Source organism: Mus pahari, chromosome 6 (genome assembly GCF_900095145.1).
Source record: "Mus pahari chromosome 6, PAHARI_EIJ_v1.1, whole genome shotgun sequence".
Lineage (NCBI taxonomy): Eukaryota > Metazoa > Chordata > Mammalia > Rodentia > Muridae > Mus > Mus pahari.
Window position 1 is genome coordinate 96,201,444 of NC_034595.1, and position 18,094 is coordinate 96,219,537.

The following is an 18,094-nucleotide window of genomic DNA, read 5'->3' on the forward strand; positions in this document are numbered from 1 at the left end:
AACTCACTTTGTTGACCAGGCTGGCCTCGAACTCAGAAATCCGCCTGCCTCTGCCTCCCAAGTGCTGGGATTAAAGGCGTGCGCCACCACGCCCGGCTGTGATGATAGCATTTTAAGTGGATTGACTGACAACACTTAAAAATTCAGTGGTTGGCAGTTGAAAGCTCACCTACCAGACACAAGCAGTTTGATCCCTACCACTGGGATATAGAGAAGCAGACATCACAGACAGAACGAATATCAGGGGCAATCCATCCATCATCCTGCCTGACCTCTGTGGGCTTCTAAGTTCTCTAAGTAGTCTAGGAGTGAATGCCAGACTAGCTGAGGGTAGACACACGTTACTCCCAAATGCCAACTGCATGGCAATTGCTCTTGCTGCTGCAGCTAGATCTGCAGAACCTGCCGGGGCCCATCGTAGTGGCAGCTGTCTATTTATCCTGGCTCCTGCCTCCTGGGAATTGGGACTCAAGGGAGCTTGGGTTAGGACAGAGCCAACCAGTCTATTCAGAGCAGCCTCGAATATATCAAGCAGAGGGAGAACTGGAATCAAGGGACCAGAGAGAAACCTCTACCCTGGGCCTCAACCAGCACCCAAACGTCATTTGAAGTCACCATGACCTTTGCATGTCACGAACAAGACATTGTGGGGGTGAGTGGAGCAGAGTTCTGGGGTTTACAGGCTCCCACGGTAGAGGGAGGTGTTGATGGGCGAGGAGGAGTACAGTGCACCTGGGAGAAGAAAGAGGAGGGCGCAGAGGTCAGAGAAGAGAGGGAATAGGCCTTCTCAGGGACCAAGGAAGAAGCTACAGTGGAACACCATGGGAGGAAGGAAGCCATGAGATGAATTCATGTTTCTATCCAAGCACATGCATTCACTCAACAAATGTTAAGAGCCACCTGTTCTGTTCTAGGCCAGGCTCAGGGAACCATCAGATTGTAGCGAGGGGCCCTGACAAGTTACCACGTGCTGGGGAGGCTGGGGCCCCGACGGACGGCAAAAACACGAAGCAGACACCGGGACTCCTGTGGGCAGGGAGGCAACGGAGTGCTGCAGGCAGAACAGCTTGCACAGGCAGGAGCAAGCACAGGGCACGGAAGTCAGGGCAGCAACAGAACGTGGGTGTTGGAGGAGGCTGGTGTGGGAGGCAGTGTGGTCTTGGCTGTCAATCCCCTGTCAGGTGCACAAAGCCACAGTCTCTCATTGACGTGCTAAGGAGGAGCATTGCTCATCACCAGATGAGGAAATGGGATTTAGGAGCCTGATTAGATTCTCATGGCCCCAGGGCCGTCGGACTGCTCTGGGTGAATGACCAAGTTCATGTTCGTGTTTATACTTCCTATTGCCCCACTAGCCTGTGCTGCCGGGAGAGAGAGGGAAAAAGGCCTGTAGTCTTGCCCTTTCTACTACAAACCAAACCGAAGGGAATCTCAGGGTTCTTGGGAAACCCACAAGGGACTGACTCCATTGTAGGCACAAGAGATACCAATAGTGTCTCTATTATAAATTATATATAGGGTGAGATGCAGAACAAGTAAAGGCAACAGGGTCACACATCATGCCTTTGACCCAAAGTGACCGTCATCAGTGAGCTACAGTGAGCAGAACCCCAGAAGGATGGGGCTGGAGAGGTGGCTCAGCACTTATTGCCCTTGCAGAGGAGTTGGGTTAGTTCCCAACATCCACATGGCACTTCACAACCATCTGTAACTCCAGTTCCAGGAGATCTGACACCCTCTTTTGGCCTCCATAGACACCACGCACACCTACAGTACACAGACATGCATGCAGGCAGAATACCCGTAATACCCGTACACAAAACATTTTTTTTTTTTTTTTGGTTTTTTCGAGACAGGGTTTCTCTGTATAGCTCTGGCTGTCCTAGAACTCACTNTGTAGACCAGGCTGGCCTCGAACTCAGAAATCCGCCTGCCTCTGCCTCCTGAGTGCTGGGATTAAAGGCCTGCGCCACCAGGCCCAGCCACAAAACATTTTTAAAGAACCCTGAAGGAACTATTTCATTCATCTCCCAGTTCCAGGGCTCTGAGGCTCACAGTGCAGAGCAGAGGATGACTCCTGGAGCTTGGGTCCACTAGCTATGTGCTCTTAACAAGGTGTCCTGGACCTCAGTTTCCTCATCTGGAAAATGGGGTGGTAATGGCACCTATCTCTTAGTGTTGATAGGCAGGTTTGCTTCACATAAAACACCCAGAACAAAGACTGGTGTATCACACCGCCCTAGGAAGTATTAGCTTATAAAACTGGACAGGCCAATCAGGGATGGTGGCATATGCCTTTAATCCCAGTACTGGGGAGGCAAAGGCAGAGGGAGCTCTGAGTTCAAGGTCAGCCTGTTCTACAAAGCAAGTTCCAGGACAGCCTAGGCTACACAGAGAAACCTTGTCTCAGAAACAAACAAACAATCTAGTCAGACCAGTGCTGGGCCTAGGGATGTAAGCAGAATGTGGCTTTGGGGAAATCACACAGGCCACCGAAGGGCAGAAGACAGATAATCCTGTGGAAAGGAGGCATGACCTTGGGGATCCCTGAACAAAGGCCAAGCCGGCCAGGGATGACAACATGGAGGGGTTCAGGATTACTCCCCACCTGATATGGGAGACTTGAAAGACAAAGCAGGAGTGTCTGAAGAAGAATGAGCTAGTGAGATAACCGACTAGGTGGCGCTGAACCTAAAGTGGCTGGACTGCACATGATTCAGGACTAGGAAGTCAGCCAGGGTCAGCTACTAAGGGTGGCTCCACAGGGCAGCTCCGGGACACCAGCAGAGATTAGGCAAGGGATACACATGAACCTGACTTTACCTACAGAAGTCTGACTCGAGGTTTGGCAACTTGACGTTGGCGGGAACATAGTACACATATTCCATGGAAGCTGTGTTTAGCACGGTGAGCCTGGACCTTTTTCAGAATTGTTGAATTGCAATAGGATCCTCTCGCAAGATCCTGGCAGCAGATCAGAGCCATTCTGTCCGTTATCATAGCTATCAAGTATTAAAGGCATTTTCCTCTTGGGTTATTTTCAACCAGTAGGTGGAGGGTCAGCTATCTGCCCAGAGCAGGAGGGAACCAGCCTCTCACCTGAACTCCTGGAGCTGGCGCGGGTCTCCTGAGACTCTTGGGTCTCCGCCATGACTCTTGCTTGAGGATGGCCTCCAGGGGGCGCCCTTCGGTCTCCAGCGCTGGCTGAGCTCTCCAGGGAGCTGCTGCTGGAACTGGGTGCTGTGGTCAACAGGTGCTGCTGTTCAAGGCCTACTGCATCCTGGGATTTGTCGTCAGGCAGATGAGGCTGGGAGGGAAAGGGAGACTATTAATCCATCTGCAGGTGCCTTTGCTCTCCTAGTCTCACCTGTCACCCACACTCCACAGCTTACACATTTCTGCCCATACCACACGTTTCCACACAGGGCACCAAAGGTTTTCAATCTCAGTCCACACAAGGAAATGGAAAAAGTGACGTTCTGGAGCACAGGGAGATGTGTCACCAGCCTGGCAGCTAAGAGGTGAATTCTGAACCAGACACCTGAGTCTAAAGTTCATAACTCTACCACTCACTGGCTATATGACCTTGAAAAAGTTACCTAACCTCTCTGGGCCTCCACGTGTCCCTGTATAAAGGAAGAATTATAGCTTATGTCCTTGAGTTACTGTCAAAACTAAACAGCAGGGAATTTCAACAACAGTGGTGCTGGGAGCCCTACAGGGGACGCTGTTTATAAGAATTTGGCAGGGGCTGGGTGTGATGGCTTGCACCTTTAATCCCAGCACTCAGGAGGCAGTGGCAGGCAGTTCTCTGTGAGTTCAAGGCCAACCTAGTTCCAGAACAGCCAGGGCTACACAGAGAAACCCCGTCTTGAAAAACAACAATAACAACAAAAAGAATTTGGCATAGGTACCCTGCAGAAGCTGGTATAGTCTGCCAGCCAGCAATGATCTTCATGTTTTTAAATGGTCCAACTTTTTTTATTTGAGACAGTAACATTTCTCTTTTTAAAAAAAAAAAAAAAAAATCTTGTTTTTTTATTTTTAATTGTGTGTATACATTTGTGTCTTGGTGTGGGTAGGTACATGAGTGGGCCGATGTCTTTGGAGGACAGAGAGGGGCATGAGATCCCCTGGAACTGATGGTTGCCATCCAATGTGGGTGTTGAGCATTGAACTCATGTTTTCTGCAAGAACAGAAGGGACTAAAGACTCTGAGTAGAGCTCAGGGGTTCAGTTCCCGGCGTCACGTAAGCAGGGTGTGGTGGTGTACGTAGTAATCCTGGCACTGGGGAGGTTGAGGCAGGAGGATGATAAATTCAAAGCCATCCTCAGTTAGTGTTCAGGGTCAATACAGGCTACATAAGTCCGTGTTTAAAATACAAAATGCCTCAAATCTAAAGGTCAAGTTTTAGTGTTCATAAATAAACAAGTTTGATGCCCCTGAGCCGTCATCAATGTTTTGCAAAGCATAGCCATCATGATAGTGGGCAGCGGATTAGAGTAACTGTCCTCGAAGCTTAACACCTTTACTGGTCATTCCTTCTGCTCAATGAATCACCCCAGCCCATGGAGTCCTTTCCTCAGGGCCACTCACAGGGTCCCTCATTGGTCTTCTCAGCTGCTCCTTCCCACGGTTTGCCCAGATGATGTCCTGTGGCTTCCCTGTGGCTTCTTACTCTGTATGTGACATGAGCACCTAGTACCAAAATACTGTGCCAGAGTCACATCCGTCTCAGCTCTTCTAGACACTCAGTATAGCCTAGTGCCATCCTAGCTCTGTAGCTATGGAAAGGGATTTCTTTGCCTGAGGCCATGGTTTGGATACAGTACAGCCGAGCTAAAACTCACCATGCCTATTCTGGTGTCTGGGGTTCAGTTCTAGAGGCTTAAGACAAATTCCCTGTCCATAGCAACTTATGCTAAGGACATCTAGTCCAAGGCCATTTTCTGTTCACAGCAGCTGGGAAAGTGGCCACACTTTTCCAGGGAGGCACAATGCCAGGTGTAGTCTAAGCCGAAGCCATAGTTGGGCCATCTTTCCTATGGCTGTGTGCTCTAGAGTCACTGAAACCTCAATCTCCAGGTCCTGCCCACTGTTGCTATGGCTTCTTAGATGCCCAGGTATGTCATGACGCGTGGCCTTGAGGCCTTGTTTTCCTGCCCAGTCCACAGCTTCTGACTCTGGACTGGAAGGATCTTATACAAGCTGTCCCCAAGAGGCCACAAAAGCCCACAGAAGGTGAATCCAGAGCTCAGAGTTACAGAGCTGGCTGACGGCCACAGTAAGCAAACCCAGTCTAGAATGTGAGAGCATGCCCACTGCATCCTCCTGCCTCCCCTGGGGTCCTGCCAGCTAGGTACCCCAAAATGGAAGAGAGGAAAAACATTCTGAACTCACAGTCTGACCTTGGCCCCAGACTTAGCCCATAATTCTGCAGAGGCACTCATAAATGTCATACCACACCAGCCCAGAGAAGGAGCTTTTCTGTCTGGGCCTCCCCCTTTCTGCTTGTGGCTAGAGCCAGACAGAACACTATCTTCCCCTCCTCCCCAAAGGTCACAGCTAACCTCTTCAAAGCCACAAGCTACAGTGCTCAAGTACAGACATTCTCAGAGTCATGTGACTCTGGCTGGGACCCCACTGAGTGAACACCAAAAACCTTAGCTTGCCTGGTACCTCATAATGGTTCTGGGTCTGGTCCTGTTATATGGAACTGGGACCGGCAGAAGCATGGCTGGCTTCTGTCAGCCTCTGAGCTAAGGGTATCTATATGTGCAGGCTCATGTGGGCATGCCTAAGAGTGGCACAGTAATTGTATGCTAGGTAGTGAGAGAGAGTCCTAAGTTTGTGTTCCAGGCCATACCCATTAGCTGTGCCCAGGACACAGCTAGGACACGGGACAATTACTTAAGAGTGTCTGAGCCATATAATCCCAGACTCTAACGTTAGGAGCAATAACCTCTGTCACAGCCTGTGTCATAGCCTGTGTCACAGCCAGGCTGGAAAAGTAAGCCCTCAGACAGTGCTGGCACGTCCTTCCTCCACCACCACCAGTTAACTGCCAGCGACTAAACATGAACCATGTGCATGACTGGGGGAGGCGTGGATGAATTCACGTGCTGTTTTGCCAGATAACCCCATCTTCCCCAGTCCTCAGAGTAGGAGCTGAGTCACTGCTGCCCCTGCCTGACAACCTTCTCACTCTAGCACATGAGGACAACATCCACTGGGCTCCAGAGTAGGGCCCCGAGGCGGACAGGGCACAGGGTTGGACAAAGGGTGGCATCTAGGTTCTCCAAATCCTGGTGACCAGTCTTGGAGAGCAGTCACTGCTAGGAGAGGCCAGCCTGAGACAGCTTTGGATGTAGCTGCCGGATCCACATGCTCAGAGGGTTTGACCACCTAGGACACACCACAACCTTTCAAGGGTGACTGTAGCTGTCAAGCCTATGTTTCCTCATCTATATAATGAGAAGCCAAGGTGCCTTACTCATAGGGCCAGTGAGGAGCTGGACATAGCCTAGGGAAAGAGCCTGGCTATGCCCAGCTAGGGGAGAGTTTGCCTGTTTCTTCCCAACTGGAATGTACCTAAACATCAGCTGGCTCTGAGGGAGTATTTACACTCCTGACCCTCCAGCCTCTGCCTGTCCCTAACTACTGAGATGACAGGTATGCACCACCATACCCATTCAATCCTGCTTATATGACATTGCTTATGATGCCCTAGAAAAGGAACTGGAAGAGGAGGAGGAAGAGGGAGAGCAGGAGGGGAGGAGGAGGAGGAGGAGGACGGCAGAGGGATACTCACCACCTTGGCATCTCTTTGTAGGCAGGAGGGCTTCTCTACAATGAAGAGAGAGGAACAAGTCAGAGGCAGGACTTCTTCAGAACATCTGTCTTAATAGACCCAGGAGACTGGACCCAGCCCAGGGAGTAGCTGCCTGCCATGTTCACAGATGAGCCCACCCTACTTTCAGCCTCTACCCCTTGCTCCAGCCATCCTCCAGTCAGCCTGTGCTATAGCCCTGCCTCAACAACACTCTATCCCACTGAGACCCAGGCCAGCTCACAGAATCCTAGAGACTCCAGGTTTCCTGTATAAAAATCCTGAACTTCACTCCCCTGGAATAGCCTTGACACTACCTTCTGGTAGCCAGGTTAGAGTATGTACCTTCTACACCAGGCTCTAAGTTCCTGGAGAGCAAGAGGCTACAGTTTCCAGATCCACTTGAGTCTATGATAGAGCACTGTACTAGGCCCACCACCCAAGGCACCGAGAAAGTGTTAGGGTAGGGTGTGGGGCCGGAAACAGGAAGAGACCAGAACCTTACTTTTCCTCTGCACCAGGATGAAGCAGTTCACCAGTCCTAACATCAGCAGACCCAGTGATGTCACTCCGACAATCAGACCTAGGAAGATGGCAGGGCACTCAGAAACAAAGTTGCCACAGTGGCTGGTGATCAAGTCCAGCTTTAGGCCCTCAAATTCAGGGTCAAACCAAAGATCACATCTGCGAACCACATGCAGTCAGAGGGCTACAGTGTAGGGCCTTGGGCTTGGTAGCATCTTGGGCTACCCAGAGGGAAGCCAGAGATACCAGCAGTCAATAGTCTTGTGAGACAAATGGTTCATCAGAACTAGCAACCAGAACCTATGCTCATATTCATGCCACCCAGAGATTCCCTATGACAACATCACATCTTTGGAAACTCAACACCTCTACACTTGCATCTGTTCTAAAAGACAGACATCAGGCCCCAGTTTTGCCCAAAGGGTGGCTTCCAGAAGCAAAAGAGGCAGAGAGGCAGTTGGGGGGCAGGGAGAATATATATTCAATATATTTTTGTTGCAGATTTAACCCCAAGCTGGTCAGGCACTCTACCGATGGGCTACATCCTCAGATCCCATTAAAAGTACTATTTTGAGACAGGATTTGACTAATTTGCCCAGATTGACCTCAAACTCACTCTATAGCCCAGGTTGGCCTTGCATTTGCAATTCTCCTGTCCCAGCCTCCCCAGTAGCTCAGACTGAGCACTTCCAAGCCTGCCTGGGTCACTCTTGAGATTGGGGACTTACCAATTGGAAGAGAAATGCCACCTTTGGTACTTTGTTCAATGATGGGGGTTGAACCCAAGGACGTAAGGATGCTTAGAGTTTGGCTGGGTCCTGGATCTTGATCCAGGGGCTGGGATCTTGTGGGCTCTGGCTGAGATACGTAGAATGTCCTTGGAACGGTGCTTAGAGTTGGGGACTCAGGCGCACAGACTGCATCTGTGCTTGCATTTCCGGGAATAGCCAGGATGCTACAGCTGAGGGAGGAAGATTGTAATCAGGAGACCACAGAAGATCGGAGATCACAGAATTCCAGGGAGCCAGGCCTGAGGACAAGGATCCCAACAGCCAAGCAACGAGTATGAGCTTCTTAGCACTAACCCCCATATACTTCCCAACTTTCACCCAGTGTCACTCTATCCAGTCTTGCTTCCATGTCAGGTTCCTGCTCAAGTCATCCATTGTCTGTCCCAGAACCCAACCCCAGAGACAAAGAGTTGACAAGCTGTCCTATATCCTGAGACCCAATTCTCCAGGGGGTCACCCTCCTTGCTCCTTCAGAAGCCAGGAAGCCAACACTCACGTGCGGTGGGGCCTGCACACATCTGTGGATGATGTGGTGTCAGAGAATGTCCCCGGGGCACAGGCACTGCATACCACGTTTCCATTTGGGGCTCCTTGAAGAGAAAATCCAGAGCTTGTTGACAATATGAACACTTCGTGCAGCCAGGTGGGGAGTCTCTTAACAGTGGGGCCACAAGGGAGGCCACTTGTAATTCTCTCCCTTAAAATACACACACACACACACACACACACACACACACACACACACACACACACGCATGGACACATGTGACCATACATGTACATGGACCTGCTGTCCAAGGTTACCTTCCTGCCCTACCTGATTTCCTACCAGCTAAGGGCTTGGTGTAACCAGGGGTGCCAGGAGACATGTAATGCATGTGGCAGCTACTGGAGAGCTTTGAGGTAAGGCTTAGAGGTAGGTGCCTGTGACATCTCAAGGATGTTCACGTCCTTTCCCCAGGGAGAGGAAGAGGGATCCTTACTTGAACTGGCCACTCCGAAGCCAGGGGCGCACTTGTTCAGCCTCATGCACTGTCGACAGCTGCCAGAATGCATTTTCAAGGCACAGTAACTGCCAGCTTCACATGCACACACTCGGTTCTGCTGTTTAGTGCAGGCGCGGGTCTCCACCTGGTCTAGAGGAGGGAAAGACAGCCAGGGTCATCTCTACCTCCACTTACCCATTCTGCCCTTTCTGCCATTCCTGCCAGAGCTGGTAGGGCCCTCAGCACAGGCCCAAAGGACCCTTGGCTACCTCGTTGTCTGTACTCTGGACTCCACCACAGAGTGAATATACACATCTGTTTCTCTAGGCTCTGCTTTCTCAACTCTGACCTCACCTCCCCACCATTCACCTCAGAGACCAAATGAAGATTTGGTGGGGTCTAGAAGGAAAATGTCATCTGGAACTGTCCAGGCAGGTGGCACACATTTGTAATCTCAACACAGGGGAAACTGAGGCAGAAGGATGAATCTAAGTTTAAAGTTAGCCTGGGTCTTATAGAAAGTTCTAGGCCAACCTGGGCAACTTAGCAAAAATCCCATCTCAAAGAAACAAACAGCCAAGCAGTGGTGGCATAGATCTCTAATCCCAGCACTCAGGAGGCAGAGGCAGTTGAAGCTCTTTGAGTTCGAGGCCAGCCTGGTCTACAGAGCTAGTTCAGTTTCAAGACAGCCAAGACTACACACACACACAAAAATCCTATCTTATAAAAACCAAAACCAAACAAACAAATACAATAACAACAACAAACACCAAACAAACAAAAAAACTGAACTGAAAAGCTTTTTCTGGGAGTGCAGGCCTGTAATCTCAGCTACTCCGGAAGCTGAGGTAGGCAGTTCATAAGTTCAAAGCCAGCCTGAGCTATCTAGCAAGCTCCTGACTCAAGGCAAAATAGATCCTGACTACATGGCAGTAAAAATACCCATACACATACAATACAAATAAATAAATCTTGCTGGGCAGTGGTGGCACACGCCTTTAGTCCTAGCACTTGGGAGGCAGAGTCAGGCAGATCTATGCGTTCAAGGCCAGCCTGGTCTACAGAGTGAGTTCCAGGACAGCCAAGGCTACACAGAGAAATGCTGTCTTGAAAAAAATCAAAATAAGTAAGTAAGTAAATAAGTAAATTAATTAATTAATACATCTTTAATTTTGAAAAATCTGGGGATTGATGTAGCTCTGTTAAAAGGTGTTTGCATCACCAAGTCCCAGGTTCCAATCACATAACTACATACAAGTTGTAAAGGGCAGTCTCCTGCAACTCAAGTCCTGGAAGATGAAAACAACTGGCCCAGAGTAACCCCATCCACCTTACTTGCTGGAGGGCGAGCGACTGGAGAAGATGTTGGGAGCACGCTGCTTGTGTCACTCACCATTGCTACAGGAAGAACTGCAGCTCAGGCATGTGCGAAACTGGTTCCAGACCTGGGTATACATGCTTGCCTCACAGTCTGCACACACGGTGTCCGAGGTCTTGTTGCAGAAATGTTTCACATATTGGCCTGAGGAAGCAAGGACCAGAGGTCTCAGCAGAAGACCCTTGCCAGGAAGCCCCTGGCATGAAGCACGTCTGGTGGCCCTAGCTATCTTTCTACCTCTGAACATATCTTCCAGGTAGCTCAAACACCACCACTCGAAAAACCTATTATCAGTCAAGAATACTTTAGGGAGAACTGGTTTGCCAGCTCCTGTCTTCTTGATAGTTGGTTAAAATTCTCTATCCTGGTGTATGAAATATAAGTGACTATAAGGACATCATGTCTGGTAGCCAGTCAGTGCCAAGGGCATGGGGGTTCCTAAAAGCCTGGAGGATGGAAGAATAACAGGGCATATCTTTAAGGTGTTTGTTTTCTTGTCTGGACCCAGCTTCTCTCCCCTGTTCTTGCTATTCTAAGCTTCTAACTTCTTAAAGACACTCTGCTCGTCACTAGAAAAGCCACTGTCCCCTGGCTGTGACTGTGGAGGATGACATGTACACATGTCCTGTGTTCCTGCCCACTGGGTCACAAGCACATGACTCAAAGTCTCCAGTAAATGAAATCTGAATTCTTCATGGTGATGCCACTCATCTCGCTTAATCAAATGTATATTATTACGATGGTGGTGGTGGTGTGTGTGTGTGTGTGTGTGTGTTACTTGTTTTCTCCTTCCACCATTGGTTCAGGTCCTCAGGCTTGCACAGCAAGTGCCTTTACACACTGAGCCATCTCACCAGTCCTCATTCCTTCATCCCCATCTTCCATCACACTCTTCTTTCACTCTGGGCAACAAACACCAGCCTCAAGGTTCTTTGGACCCATTAAACAGGCTCCTGCTTTATGGCTTTGCACTTACTTCCCGGCCTGCTGTATCCTGTGTTTGTGTGGCTTTTCTCTGTCCCCTTTACAGGGTTCAGAGAGACCTTCCTGGACTATCCAACCTCACCTGAAGTACCCATCCTTCTCTGTCTCCATCAGCCCTGTGTAGTCTTCTTCCCATCACAACTGTGATGTCTACTGTGAGCAGACAGCACCATATATCTCTTAGATAATTTGTCTGTCCTCTGTTAGAAAGCAGAGTGGGGACTGGAGAGATGGCTCGGCAGTTAAGAGTACTGGCAGAGGCCTGGGTTTGATTCTCAGCACCCACAGAGAGACTAACAACCATCTGCGCTGCCAGTTCCAAGAAAGGAACACCCTCTTCTGACTTCCAAGGGCACTTGTATGAAATGTGATGCACAGACATACTTGCAGGCAAAACACCAATCGTGTAAAAACAAAAATAGATAAATCTTACAAAAAAAAAAAAAAAAAAAAAGAGGGCCGGGCGTGGTGGCGCACGCCTTTAATCCCAGCACTTGGGAGGCAGAGGCAGGTAGATTACTGAGTTCAAGGCCAGTCTGGTCTACAGAGTGAGTTCCAGGACAGCCAGGGCTACACAGAGAAACCCTGTCTTGAAAAACCAAAAAAAGAAAAAAAAATGTAGTAGATTCCATGCAGATGAGGATCAGGAATGTCCACCCAGCATTCTGCTACAGTCCCAGCAGACTGACCACAGAGTAGATGCATTATAAATACTACTTAAGTGAATGCATACACTTGATTGGCTACTCAGCACTGGGGGTCAGCTATTCAATCCTCCCCAATGAAGCTAGGGCTCAGATCCACAATCTCTGATATGGATATCCGTTCATTTACTTGATAATTATGTACAGGACATCAATACAGGCCAGTCATGTGCTGGGAATTCCACGGGGACCAAGCTACAGTCATTACTCTAGAGGAGTAGACATAGCACACAGCGGGGCTACGAGAAGAACTAGGACATCACTGCAGTATTGAGGAGGCTCCCTGGACGAGAGGATGGGGTCAAATTGTAGGTAGGCAGTAACCAAGAGAAGGCACTGAGAAGTGTGCTCAGTGGAGGGTACAGCGCATGCAAAAAAGAGCCCAGGGCAAGATGAATCACGAGGAGCCCTAGCATGTGTAAAGCAGCCCAGTGAGAACTGAAGGCCTTCACTCCCTCCAGGGCACCACCTTCCAAAGCCCCAGCAGCTGCCTCTCACCAGGAGGACACTTAGCACAGCACATCTGAGCCTTCCTGTCATAGTATTCCTGTGAGATTCGGCACTCATACCCAGGTTCCGGCTTGTAGGGCGTCAAGACAACCTGGAAGGGAACAAGGGAGGCAGCCATCAGCATGACTCTGGGCTCCAGCATACCTGTCACCAGGCCTCACGGATGGGTTCTTGCGTTGGAGGACAAGGAAGGCTTGAGAGAGTAGAGTCCAGGCTTTTTTCCCTTCTTGGCCTCCCTCTTCAGCGTGGCACACTTGTGTCTGCAGGTTGCTGGGCCAGGAAGTGGGTTACTTTAGGACTTCCCTCCTGTCTGCTGGGTGAGTCCCAGCAAGGCTCTGAGAAGATGTAGTTTTTTTTTTAAGACAGTGGCTTGGTTCACTGTGACAAGGACCTCCACACAAAGCTGCTCTTTTTAGGATGTCTGTGCATCTGTCCCTCTGTCCTTCTGGCTGAGGCCTTCCTTCTCCCAGAAGGACCCTCTACTCTCCTGGGCCTAATGTAGGCTCTTCCTCCTCTGGGTTCTCTCTGGACATAGACACGGGCCCCTTCTGACCTTCATGTCATTGTTCTGAATTGGCACCGTGTGTCCTTGCACTCACATCCGTGCATACACACACAGGTGTACATACACGTGTCCATATGCTGCCACCTATGACACAGAGGGCAGAGATAGTGGCTGCGCCACCTCCAGACCCAAGCTTCTGACACAGGCCATGGCAGAGCTGCCTCAGGAAGTTAATACAGGATGGAAGTAAACCTGTGCACCTCCTCACACCAGTGCTGCCTTACACCTACGGGCTAGGAAGGTTTGGACCAGTGGGGGCTCGTAGCCATGCACAGACTCCCACTGCCAGGAGCATAGCTTCAGCATTGGCTGACCAGTCTCCAACTAAAAGGTAGTACCTTGGCCTCAACCCAAGACCAACACTCATAGGTTTTGGCTGGAAAACATGTGACCCTGCTGCCACATCCTGCCACCCCACCCTCTTGCCTGAGAGCCTTCTCATGTTACAAGAAGCCATGCCTTAGGCGGTGCTTCCAGAGCCTGGGCCTGAGTTGGGTGTATTACTGCATTCAGTTCTCTAACAACCAGCCAAGATGGACTCTGACCATTGTATAGAAAGGCAACAGGCATAAAGAGCACAGGTTACCCACCTAACACAGTGACAACGATTTGAGCGTGGGTCCTGTCTGCCTCTCTTGGCCATGATTTCAATGGCTGGGCCAAGCACTTCCAGGGAGAGACCAGGAAAGCAGGGAGTGATGGGGAGGAAGAGCTCCAGAGATAGCATAGTGGATAGAAGCACTTATTACTCTTGGAGACAACTTGGGTTCAGTTCCCAGCACCAACGTGGCAGCTCGAAACTGCCTGCAACTGGAGTTCCAACCTGACTCTCTCCCTTCTAAATTCTGCATGCATGTGGTTCACATGCATATACCCAGGCACACTCGCATTTGTTTTTTAAATTAAATAAATAATTATGAAAGGTAGACAAATGGGGAGGAGAGAAAAAGCAATCAGTACCCAACATGGCACAGAAACAACTGTGAGAAGCACAGAGCCCTCCCTCAGACTCCAAGTGGTCTCAGATCTTGGAAGTGTACACTGCAGGAGCAACGGTCACCACTGGGTCTATCCCAGTACCTCGGAGACCTGCCTAAGCCCCAGCCTTCCTTCCAAAAGGTGGACCGGCAATCTGAGCCTTTAGGGACACGCATGAATGAGCCACTTCTGCACAAATGTCAACTCATGAGCAAACATGGGAGTGGATCTACAAGAGCAAAGAAGGTGTGAACACACACACCCAACGCCCTTGCAGCCTCTGCTGACATCACCTGGAAATGACCAGGAGGTGGTCCTAGGTTAAAGTTGAAGGCTGGTCTGCACTCTTCATTGTACCAGTAGCTGCCGTCATGTGGTCAGCAGGCGCTCTATGAATGTTTATTAAACCAGTAATGCAATGAATGCCCTGACTCCTCAGATAAAGGAGGAGAGTTAGAGAGACATGGTTTTCTTTTCCTATTCTTCTATCCAGCAGCTGTCTGGTCATAGTCAACCAAGTGTCCCTATCTCTCTGGATGATGGTTCCTGACTCAATCCCATTGGAGCAAGAGAGATACATAAAATATCCAACAGTTGGCACAGCAAAGGCACGGATCAGTCCCTGAAAAGCAGCTGCGAACAAGCCAATCAGAGAAGATGCCGACCTTACTACTCGGCTCATTTGGTCTGTATAGACTGCAGAAACTCCCATGATCTGTGCAGTGGCTCTGCTTTCTGTCTTGCCCCTTCCCATCCCCAGCTGTGTGTGGAGAGCATCACCTTACCTTGCCTAGTGCTGTGCACTGAGGGACCTCTGAGCCTACCATGTTTCTCTTTGCTCAGCCACTCAGTGATAACAGCTGAAAGCCACCAGAAGCCATGACTCAAGGGACTGGGGTTCCCTGCCGCGGACAGTCTTTGGCTCTTCTGGACCTGCCACAGTACCCTAGCTGCCTCTTGCGCGCTTTGGCCAAAGTCCACGCAGAGTGCATCAGAGTGCTTCCCTCTTCGGGCGACTGTCCGCACCGTGCCCTGGATAAGCAACGCAATGCAGCTCCCTACCTTGTCTTCATGCCCACCCATTAACCCCAGATGAGGGCCCATCGGAGGCTGCAGTGTGAACTACCCTATCCAGAGCCAGACAGAAAAGAGTAATCAATAGTTGCTACCCTGAGTAAGGTAATAATTATAATGTCATTTCCATGAGGTGAGGGCCTCCCCCTGGGCACCAGGGCCAAGAAGCTTGAACATAGATGCGTCTGCTGCCCTGGCCTCTCTCTCTGAGTTCCTCCACCAGGGCAATCATTTTCAGCAAGGTCATGCAGACAGCTGGGTGAGGGAAGTCACAGAACCATGCTGAGTACCCGGTCTGAAAAAGCCACTGCAGCTCCCTTCTGGACAGCTGCACACACATCCAAGCGCATGTGCACATGCCTACACACACTATCTTGGCACTTCCCCCTTCCATTTGGTGACAAAACAACCAGTTGGGTCTGAGCACACAAATAAGGGTGTCCACACTGTCTGGGGCCTCACTGACTGTGCTCAAAGCCAAGGGTCTTGGCATCAGGACCTCCCAAACCTATGACATCACATAGGTGACAGCTCGACCTGCAGCATATTCCCAGAATCCACTTGGCTCACCTCCCACCTTTACCTATGTTATGTTATTTTCCATATAAATAAGGGGAACGCCTCTCTCTCTCTCTCTCTCTCTCTCTCTCTCTCTCTCTCCTTCTCTTTCTGCTATCACCTTCTCCCCTGCCTCCCTCTCTCTCTCCCAATAAACCTCTCACATGTGGAACTGATCGGGCCCAGTGTGTTATGTTCAGCCGAAAACCGCTAATGTAACAGCAAAGGGTACATCGATGGCTGGCTGACCCTTTCCCATCTAAAGGGGAGAGTCTCTGGACTGCAGAGCCATACTGCTCATAAAGAGGAAAGGGAAAATAAGGAAGAGCTCTTCCTGGGAATTAGAGACTCCTCTGCTGTACTCAGTGTAGTCTGAGTATCCCATCCCATGGAGAAAGTAAGGTAAGTTGGGAGAAGGGAGTGAGGAAGGCACACACGGCAGAATTAGGGGAGCCTTGGACCCCAGAAATCAGTGTCATAGCTCATTTGTAGCCATCACTCCACAGAACGATAACTGACACAGAAGGCCTGAGTGTCCCCAGCAAAACTCCCAGACGAGCCTTTCCGGGGAAAATATTTGTCTCATTAACTAAGAACCTTCTCTTCGCCCCCTCTACTTCCTCAAACAGCAGCCTCCGGCTCCACATACAGGGGCTGTCGGTGGCATGCATCTCATGGGAATGCTTGCCCTGCCAGCCCTGAGGTTTATCCCCTGGGTGGTGGTAACTGATCTGTGGCCTGGGCAGCTTCTAGTAGCCCAGAGAAACACTGTTTTGGCAAGAAACAACTTCCTTCCAGACGAAGAGGGCCTGATGGGAAAGGGCCTTGACTCAGCCAAGTTGGACTGCCTCATTGATCCACCCACCAACAAGGGGGCCTCCTTGTCCACAGCTTCACTAAGAATAAACTTTCTGGTCTCTTTTCCTGCTGCTATGTGTGACCCCAGTCCTAGCAGCTGGCAAAGGGGCCCACGCCTCCCTCAACAACCTCCAGGCCTGTTTATTCTCTTGGACAGAGGAAAAAAAAAAAAAAAAGACAACCACAATCTCTGTCAGGACTAAACAATGAGGAACAGAAAGCCCCTGTGTAATGCAGAACAAAAGGTCACTCCTGCATGGGGAGCTACCCAGAGCCCCAAAACATAGCCCTGGGGGCTGGGCCTCAGGGCCACTACAGGGACTGCAGTGGGATGGGGGTGGGCATGGGGGCAGTGGAGAGGGTTCACAAGTCCTAGATTCACAAGGCTGGGAGGACTAATCTTTTACTTTAAATTGGGGAGACACAGATTCACCCCCACCCCCAGTCCATGGAGATACGACACTGAGAAATGAGGAAATGAATCCAACTTCACTTGATGCTGTCAGCATGTTTGTGTGAGCCAGTTGTTCAAAAGATAAAGCCTCCAGCAGGGAGTAGTGGGGTGGCGTATGCCTTTAATTCCAGCACTAAGTTGGTGGAGGCCAGGGGTTCTCTGTGGGATCAAGGCTAACTTGGTCTACATAGAGAGTTCTAGGACAGCCAGGGCTACATAGAGAAACTCTGTCTAAAAACAAAAAACCAAACAAACATACGAACAAAAACAAAACAAAACAAAACAAAAAGCAAACAAGGCTACAGGTCAGAACTGGAAACCTATGGTAAGAAGGAACCACCTACTGAACAGGAAGGAATTAACCACCTACTGTACCTGGTAGGCAAAGACTGAAAAGAGGATAGATGGAGAAATGGATGGATGAAAAATTGTAGGGAGGGAGAGATGGAGATGGACGGATGGATGGATGGATGGATGGATGAGTGGGTAGATGGAAGTAAGGCTTATACCCAGAAAAAGTGCCCACTGTGTGAGGTGCCATTCTGGAGTACCCGAATATGAATTTCCCCACCTTTTTCTCTGAACCAAACCACTGAAGTCAGTACAAGCCTTTGGTGACTTGGATAAGAATGGCTCCCATAAACTTATACATTCAAAAGTTTTGTCTCTTGTTGGTGGAACTGTTCTGGGAAGGATTTGGAGGTATGGCCTCGTTGAAGGAGGTGTGATATGGGGGTGGGTTTCAAGGTTTCAAAAGCCCATGCCAGAAGGTGTCTCCCTCCCTCCCATTCTCCCTCCCTCAACCTCCTGCTTGAGAATCAGATGTGCCAGGCATGGTGGCACATGCCTTTAATCCCAGCACTTGGGAGGCAGAGGCAGGCGCATTTCTGAGTTGGAGG

General features: G+C 50.0%; 1 protein-coding gene across 2 annotated transcripts in view; it reads right to left on the minus strand.

Moving 5' to 3' along the window:
- The window catches only part of Tnfrsf1b (TNF receptor superfamily member 1B), a 34,017-nt gene that overhangs the window by 3,500 nt on the left and 12,423 nt on the right, over window positions 1–18,094 (minus strand). Inside the window, exons 2-9 of one of the 2 annotated variants that reach the window (XM_021201107.2) lie at window positions 12,697–12,799; window positions 10,526–10,654; window positions 9,130–9,282; window positions 8,643–8,736; window positions 8,084–8,316; window positions 7,336–7,413; window positions 6,813–6,847; window positions 3,100–3,307 (exon numbers count right to left, since the gene is read on the minus strand). In XM_021201107.2, the coding sequence (XP_021056766.1) occupies window positions 3,100–3,307; window positions 6,813–6,847; window positions 7,336–7,413; window positions 8,084–8,316; window positions 8,643–8,736; window positions 9,130–9,282; window positions 10,526–10,654; window positions 12,697–12,799 (1,033 nt within the window). The remainder of the gene's footprint in view (window positions 1–3,099; window positions 3,308–6,812; window positions 6,848–7,335; window positions 7,414–8,083; window positions 8,317–8,642; window positions 8,737–9,129; window positions 9,283–10,525; window positions 10,655–12,696; window positions 12,800–18,094) is intronic. The other variant, XM_029539942.1, reaches the window with a different exon arrangement.